Below are 8,348 nucleotides of genomic sequence, written 5' to 3'. Positions count from 1 at the left end.
ATAATATTTCATAATATATATTTCATAGTATATAATTCATAATATTTCATTGTATATTTCTATCAAACAATTTGCAGGAAAGGAGAGGAAGATTCAAGGACCTCATCCACCCCAAATACCTCAGAACCACTTTGCAGATATGGATCATATGGTAAAAAAAGTTTGGGTTTTTTTTTTAAATTTATTTATTTATTTGTTTGCTTCTCTTGTTTATCAGCTCTTTCTCTCAGTTGAATGTGTGCAGGGAGCAGAAGCCTCTCCAGGACTCTGCCACTACAAGGCACCACTTCTGCTTCAGGAGACAGCTGCAGATCCTTGGCAGCTGGAGGGGGAGTGCATGTACATGGGTGACCATGGGGATGCTCTGGTCTCAGGCCATGCCTCAGACACTCTGTGTCAATTGGTGCTAACATAAGCAGAGAAAGTCTGGACATCCAGGATGGTGCAGGGCGCTGAGTCCCTGCTCAGGACAGGGCAGCTCAGGGGAGGTGGGGTGGGAGCCAGGTGAGAGCTGCAGGGGAAAGGCAGCAGCGTGCACTCCCCGTGTGCCCGCAGCTCTGCTTCCTTCCTTCGTGGTGTGAACGTGCCCTTCCCCAGAGGAGGACGAATGCACCACCTTCCAGGCCAGCCGATATATCAGTCCTACAGGGCTCCAGCAGAAACTCATCAACTGTTACCAGTGCCACTGGCAGGGGAAAATTCAGATTGAAGAGGGATGCATTTCATATGCAGTGTTCCCCGTAGCTGTATGCAAGGGTCGTGTTTCATTGACTTTGCTGTCTGAAATGGAAATGTATAAATAATGAGTCCGTGGGAACTCATTGACCCAAACTGTTGCTAAGTCAGGCCTTGAATTTTTCATCTTCTCTCCCCCTCCACTTGTATGTTATGAAATAATCCTTCTTTTTGTTTGTTAATCTTCCTTTCTGTCCTGGTCGCTGGCGTGTTCTCAGGTTTGTATTCCCACCCCCTGTGCCCCCCAAGCATCCCCTGCCTCCCCAGGCAGCTCGTCTCCTAGCCCACATTCTGCTGCTCATTTCTGGAACTGCCGGGGGAGTTAAAGAAGAGTGAAAATTACTTCTTGGCCTGCTTGTGATTAGGTGTGTGCTGAATTACTTGGTAATCACACGGCCAGGCTGCCATCACTAGTGCTGTGCTCTTGACAGCCGGCCAGGGTGCAACGTGAGTCCAGCCACTTAATGAAAGCTCCTTTCAAAATCCCTGGGCAGGAAAGAGAAGAACAGCAAAAACCTGGACAGTTTCTTTATGTGAGCTGCAGCATCAGGGCCTCATGTTGAGAGTCCCTGGATTCACAGGGAGGGGTGGTTTGGAAATGTCTCCACTTACAGCTCTGCAGGAAGAAAGGGACCACAGGGGCAAGCTCTCACCATAGCAGGTCACCTGCTGCAGAGCAAGGTGCAGCACTAATGGACGAGCAAAACGACTGTGGTGGGTTGACCCTGGCTGGACAAATCAGAATAGGGCACCCCAAACCTGCTGCATTTCAGTTTCCTCATCATCCCATCACTGCTGCCACTCACCACAGTGTTCCCCACCCCAGGCTTGGCATAGCTTTTGCTTACTACGGCGTCATCTTGGCCAGCGCCGAGTTACTGGAGCGGGACCTCGTCTGTGGCTCTGCGGCACCCCCGGTGCAGGACTCCGGCGACGACTCCGAGGAGAGCCACAGCCCCTGCCGCTGCCGCCTCTTTGGGCCCGCTGCCTACCAGACCATGATCATCAGCACCATCGGAGAGATCGCACGTAACCCCTTCTGCCCTCCCTGCCAGCTCCTTCTTACAGCCAGCCAAGGCTCGCTGCAGAGCTTGTAGCTGTGTGTGCACTTACTGATGTGCCAGGCGTCACAATGTCCTCACCATTGCTGGCTACTGCCAGGCACAGGCACTTCAAACAAAGGTCTGGGGCACAGGCCACGAGCTGGTGGCAAAGGGCAAGAGAGGGCATTGCTCCGTAGGCAAGTAGTTCTGATGGTAGCACAGGTCCTTCCAGCAGCGGAGCTGAAGACCTCCTTAGCAGTTAGTATGTACTGAGAAATTGCTCCCAGCTCACAAGAACTGAGCCTGACTTCCCAAATTCTCAGACACATGGTTTTTGGAAAATCGTAAATAAGCAAGGATCGCAAATAGTCAGATTGATGTAATTAAACGCATCACACAAGTGGCCTACCTTCCAACAGCTGGTGGCCTCAGGAGCGGGTCCTTTACCACAGTAAAAGACAGCTAAATGCCCAGCAAGCCAAAATGCTCCCTGGTGCAGCCTGCCTGGGAGCGCTGGGGGATGGCAGGGCATTCCAAAGGCACCCTTGAAAGAACCTGGCACTGCGTGTGGATCTAGTACTGCAACATGCCTGGGACATCCATGTTTTCCCTGGTTCACGTCTCAGCAACTGAGCTATAAAGTGGGCAGGTGTTGGATGCTGCAGGTACGGCCAGGCTAGGGCCAGTCCAGTGATGCACTCAGGTGCCTGCTTGGCCCCCAGCTCATGAGGGGACTCAGTGGGGCACACTGGGCCTCTGTTTGGCTGGGTCGTGGCCAGAATGAGCCAAACCACCCAGGCTTGTGGTTCTCACTCAGTGGATGCCTTCAGAGGAAGGCAATTTCAGAGAAGCACAGGCTCCATCCTCTGAGGGGAAGGACAGACAAAGAAGGGGTATGGGGGCAAATTCATTACAAGGTTGAGGTATGGGAAGAGAATTACAGGGTTTGTGCATTTTATAGAGCATTTGGTGGGTGCTGGGGATGAAGAGAGGTATTTTTGAGGCACACCATGCAAGGTTTATCAAGATAGACAATCAAGATAGACAATTATTACAGTGTGGTTGTCTAACATTTTACAGTTTTCCTTTTTATCTGCAGTAAATCCTTTGAACATTCTCGGCATCAATTTCCTTGGAAGACGACTGAGCCTGAGTATCACCATGGGATGTACGGCCCTATTCTTTCTTCTTCTTAATATCTGCACCTCGAGGTAGCCTGGATCAGCATGGGAGTCTTTTTTGGGGGGGCTTGCAATGCTGGGCAGAGGGCAGTACCTGTGGTGTTCTCAGGTCACCAGTTGGTCAGGCCAGTAATTCCTGTACATCTGAAAGAACCCCTCTGACTGGATCCCTCCTCTTCTTGGGAAAGCTGCAGCAGGAGATGCTGTGGTGCAGCAGGGTGCAGTGGGGGGTCATTTGTATTATTGAGCCCACATGGCTTCCCCTAAGCATACAATAAGTTGTTTTCTAATAAATTCACATAAAAATGATATGGACAACATCCACCAGAAAGTAGTCATATTTTTCATTTGCCTTTTTCCTTTTCTTTCTTTTTTTTGGCAATGCCAAGTACATTTCCTCTAACTTGTAGAATCAGGCACTTGAATGGGAGAAATCAATCAACAGCCAGGCTGGATGGGGCATTGAGTAACCTGGTCTAGTGGAAGGTGCCCCTGCCCATGGAAGGGGGTTGGAACTAGATGACCTTTGAAGGTCACTTCAACCCAAACCTTTCTCTATGTAATGCTGAAGGCACCAGCTGAGACATTATGGTCCTGTTCAGATCATTCCCTCCAGCCTCTAACACCTGCCTAAAGGAAACCGAATGAGAAGCAGCCCGTTGTCAAATCTGCCTTGCCAATGGACAAAAGAACGATTATACTTGTCAGCAATCAACTTTTCCTTATGCTTTCCCTTGTATTAAGCTGGTAAAAGCCTTAGCACAGTGCATACGTTAGGTTGCATCTCTGCTGACCGCCATTCAGTGACTAACTCTGCTCCACGTGGCTTTCTCTCCAGCGCAGGCATGACTGGGTTTCTCTTCATGCTGCGGGCCTTGGTTTCAGCCAACTTCAACACCATCTACATTTACACAGCAGAGGTGGGTCCTCCTCAGGGTACGTTAAGCTGCTTTGGGGCATGAAAGACCATTTGCCTAAACCCAGGAATGCTGCCGTATTTATTGACTAGAGTCACCTTCCTTGTACTAAGTTTCTGTGGCTGATTTCATGTGTAAGATCAGAGGAGGAATCAGAAAACTAGTTGAAGATGACAAGAGGAAGTGGAATGCCCTGCTACATAACATTATTTTTGAAGATGTTGTGTACCACCCTCTTCCAAACCCCGCAATCTTTCCCCTCCCCAACCCTGCAAAGTTAGAAAATAAGCTACCACTTAAAAATAACCTTTTCCAGTACTTAAGTGACTGATGGATTAGTATGAGCTAGTACATATACACTTTTTGATCACTTACTTAATGGAAATTGCTATGTTCTGTCTGCAAAGTTTCAATCCTTCCGAGAGCACAACCTCGGAGCCATTAGTTCCATGGGTGAAGTATGCATTGGGAATTGTTGTCGTTCTTTGTAGACAGTTGAGTGGAGTTAAATGGGTTGCCATGCAGCTTGACTTGAGTGGCAAAAAGTAAACAGTAGTAGCTCCCTGCGTTGGCCTGATACTTCTTTTAATAGTACACTCTATTGTTTAAGCTTTCACTGGGCTTGAATAAATACCAACATTTTGATAGTCCTGATTTGGATGCTCTTGATGTAACGATTGTTGCTGCAATGGCCATATCATAAACCAATACTACTCACAATTTAATCAATGATCAAACCCAAACTCAGAAATCCCCTTTCTGGCCACATGCCTGGACTCTTCTTGACTTACCTTACTTCCATTGGCTTGGCCCAGTAAAGTATTTTTACAAAGGCTTGCACGAGTATACTTGCTAAAAATGTATTGAAAGTAACAGGACTTACTTAAAGGAAAACAAAATATATGGTTAAGTGTTTTACTAGCACAGGTGTTTGAAAGGCGTGAGAAAGAAAATACACAAAGCACATTCTTCTAAGACAGGAAGTTTCTTACTGGTATCTGTTCTAGTTTTTCCTCCTTCTAAACAAAAGTGCTGTTGATAAAAATGAACAGGTAGTCTTGAAGGCAGTATCTTTTCTGCTTTCCAGATACAGAGCCTGGCAATATAAACTGAATTCTTCCCTTAGCACCCAGCCTATCCTCTGTAACTTTGGTGTGTGCTGCCCAGCAGAGCTGGGAGAAAGGTGGTAGTGGTGGTAAACAAAGAGCAGGGGAATCGCATCCAGCTTTGATTGACTTGCCCTAAAGCTTTACATAGGACATAAAATGGCAGATTTGTAATGGCACAAATGAGACCCAAAAGAGCCTTTATTTCTTTTCGTATCTTATCCCACCAGCTGCCCTTGATAATGTAATGGGTCTCTTTGCAGAAAAATTAAATGAAAAATAAGGACACGTATCACAGATCGTTGTTGCATTAATCTGATTTCCCTCTGTCCTGTTTTAGGTTTATCCCACAACAATGCGAGCCCTGGGGATGGGAACAAGTGGTTCCCTGTGCCGTGTTGGAGCTATGGTGGCCCCATTTATATCACAAGTAAGAACACACTTGGTAATGTTGCTAAACACATGGTGCCAACCATTGCTATCAAACATAAGGAGAGATATCCCTGCAGTTCACACACACACGCACTGTGTAATCAGTTCTCTGTTCCCAGCTCTATACAGAGTACTTACGCAGTCTTTGCCAGATGTAGCTCTGCATAAATCTCATCCCAGAGCTTAGCTTGCTAGTGTTTGTTACTGTCTGAAAGCTCTTAAGATTCACAAGACATTGATTTTCCTATTGTCAAGTCTCTCAGGTGTTTCCGACCCTTCGTCCACTCTAATTCCTAACTAACTGCCAGTCCCCCATACCACTGAGCTGATGTTTGAACTGGTTTTTGCCTGCAGGTTCTTATAAGCGCTTCTTTCATTGGGGCCCTGTGTCTTTTCTCATCTGTGTGCGTCATCTGTGCAATCTCTGCATTCACACTGCCCATCGAGACCAAGGGCAGGGCACTGCAGGTTTGTATTACCACCCCAGGAGCTCCTGCTAAATGCTGTTCTAAATGCTCTTTAGAAACTAGTAGATTATGATTCAGCTGGAATCCAAACCAAACTCTCCTGAGGATTAATAAGCCAAAGAAAGGCCTGACCGGCAGGCACAGGAACGTGCTGTGGCAGCAGCTAAAGCACTGTCACCCCATTTGCCTAAAGCTCATTTCTCATAAAAGAACAAACCAGCATGCCTGCCCTAGCTTCAGCTAGCGCAAGCCTCGCTTTGCTGTTACTTTTCCAGCCCTGACTTGAAGTTGCTGCTTCACAGGCACCTATTCTGGTCTGCCAGTGCTGCAGGAAGAAAGGACAGCAGATGCATGTAGCACCTTCAACTACTAAAGCCATTTCTTCACAAATTCAAGTCAAAAGACCCAACTGTATCAGTATGTTAGCCAAGCCCTTGTGGCTAGTGTTTCCTATGAAGCAATCAGTCAAAACACTAAGCACAAAGATTAAGGGGAAAGTTTAAATTCAGGCAGCCTCCCTTGCCCAAGTTTCATTAGTTTAATTACAGGAGCAGTTCTGTGGTTCTAGTCTTTTCAGCTATACCAGCGTGGACCTTTTCAAATCGTGCACGCAGCATGTCCCCATCACACTGCCTGTTACTCTGCAGTCTTACCTGTACAAACCAGAAGACCATGGGCTAAATAATCCACATTGATCAGTGGCTTAGAGCAGGACAGATGTTTGATCAAACTGTTTTATGCGGGCTTCAGAACTACACTTTTGAAAAACGATACATACAAACACACACATATTACATATATACACACACTTAACTTCACTGGGTCCCATCTAAGGTTTCCCCACTGAGACCTTAAGGTTTTCAGAAAAACACTATGTTAACCGTTGCCTGCTTCTTTAAATGGTTATCTATCTTTTAGAAATGCTTGTCTTCTATGTTTTTATGCCATTTAAAATATTTATGTGATACTTTGGGGGAGGGGGGGGGAAATGAAAGGTTAAGCAAGGAAGTGGACAAAGCAACTTATCCTTCCTTTGTGGGTGAAATTCAACCCCATGCACAGAGGCCAGAGAGCCACTCAGGCTTTCAAATGGTTGGGTTTACAAAGCAAAGAATTACTAAGCAAAACACTTCATTAAAACTGCTTTAGACATTAAAGGAAAGCTTTGATTCAACTACAGTTGAATTAACTTTGGCTAACAGTGGTCAAGATAAACGGGAATGTAATGATTCCTTAATAGGATCCCCTGCTTTTCCTGCCAACTTAGCTCAATAGCATTATTATCCTCCTTGCTCCAACTAAGAGTTATAAGCTCCAGCTGCTGGCGTTTACATGCACAAGTCAAAAGGATGAAATAATAACAATCTGCAGAACTAGTTGTGTACTCAGGGAAGCCACCATTAGATCTTGAATTCAACTTGCTACCTCTCATCTCATGGTCATTTCAGAGATTCCATCTGTGTACATAGTTGTTCAGAGATTGCTGAATCATACTGTCCAAGGGCCTCACACAGTACAGTCATGCAACCCATAGAAGAATTCAAACATATAATGTAAAAGCTCTTTTAACATGGAAGAAGTTTCTTTCCTGTGAGGGTGGTGAGGCACTGGCGCAGGTTGCCCAAAGTAGTGGTAAATGCTCCATCCCTGGCAGTGTTCAAGGCCAGGTTGGATGGAGTCTTGGGTGACATGGTCTAGTGCGAGGTGTCCCTGCCCATGGTAGGAGTTGGAACTAGATGATCTTAAGGTCCTTTCCAACCGTAATTATTCTATGATTCTATGGCAATATTTAGACAGAAGGTTCCAGACAATAAATGAATTCCTTAAACTAGCACTAAATGAAGCAACTAAACAAAAATAAAAAGGTAAGTAACTTCTTGTGAAATCTAGAAAATGACATTTAAAAAGCATATTTACTCATCGATCCACTCCCAAAGCAGTCATGGGTTTGCCTACCAGAAGCAAGACCATTTGGACAGATCCAAATGCATATTATTTTCCCCTGTATCCATTTCTGTTGGTTTTCATGTGCATTTTATTAATTTCATGTATGGTTTTTTCTTTCCCCTTTTTAGCAAGTAAAATGAAAGCAAGTGTTTGATGTTGGATTGGGTTGGAAAGAAAAATAAACCTTTGGAATCTGTCATTTCCTGGCAGCTGCATTTGATGTTGATTGCTTCTCCATACCATTTCCATTATTAAAAATTGCAACTGAGCAGCACAAGAGCTACATTTGTATAGACAAATGGCAAATTTCTTAAGGACATTCCCTTTCTTAGGATTCAATAAATAGATGCTTTTTACCTGTCCCATGAAGTGAAATGTAGACTCTTTACTACCAGTACTATTAATAGTGACATTACACGCCCATACCTCCAAGCAAAAAACCAACCATACTAAACCAAACAACCAACAACTGCCCCCCCCCCCAGTGGACTGAGGCGAAGGGGAGAAGACACCAAACGTT

The 8,348-nt window shown here is 45.4% G+C and overlaps 1 protein-coding gene across 1 annotated transcript; it reads left to right on the top strand.

Annotated features, from left to right (window-relative positions):
- Positions 1-77: 77 nt before the first annotated feature.
- Positions 78-8,171, top strand: LOC104411179 (putative transporter SVOPL; the record flags this gene model as incomplete). The annotated part of the gene is made up of 7 exons (XM_010021544.1): positions 78-151; positions 1,562-1,764; positions 2,878-2,989; positions 3,798-3,879; positions 5,323-5,412; positions 5,769-5,882; positions 7,957-8,171. Coding segments are annotated over 7 exons (687 nt in total), but the record flags the coding sequence as incomplete, so codon positions are not given.
- Positions 8,172-8,348: the final 177 nt, after the last annotated feature.

The sequence above is a fragment of the Nestor notabilis genome, unplaced genomic scaffold (genome assembly GCF_000696875.1).
Source record: "Nestor notabilis isolate BGI_N333 unplaced genomic scaffold, ASM69687v1 scaffold26679, whole genome shotgun sequence".
Classification (NCBI taxonomy): domain Eukaryota; kingdom Metazoa; phylum Chordata; class Aves; order Psittaciformes; family Psittacidae; genus Nestor; species Nestor notabilis.
Note: the sequence above shows the minus strand (reverse complement) of the source record. Positions and strands in the feature narration are given on the sequence as shown.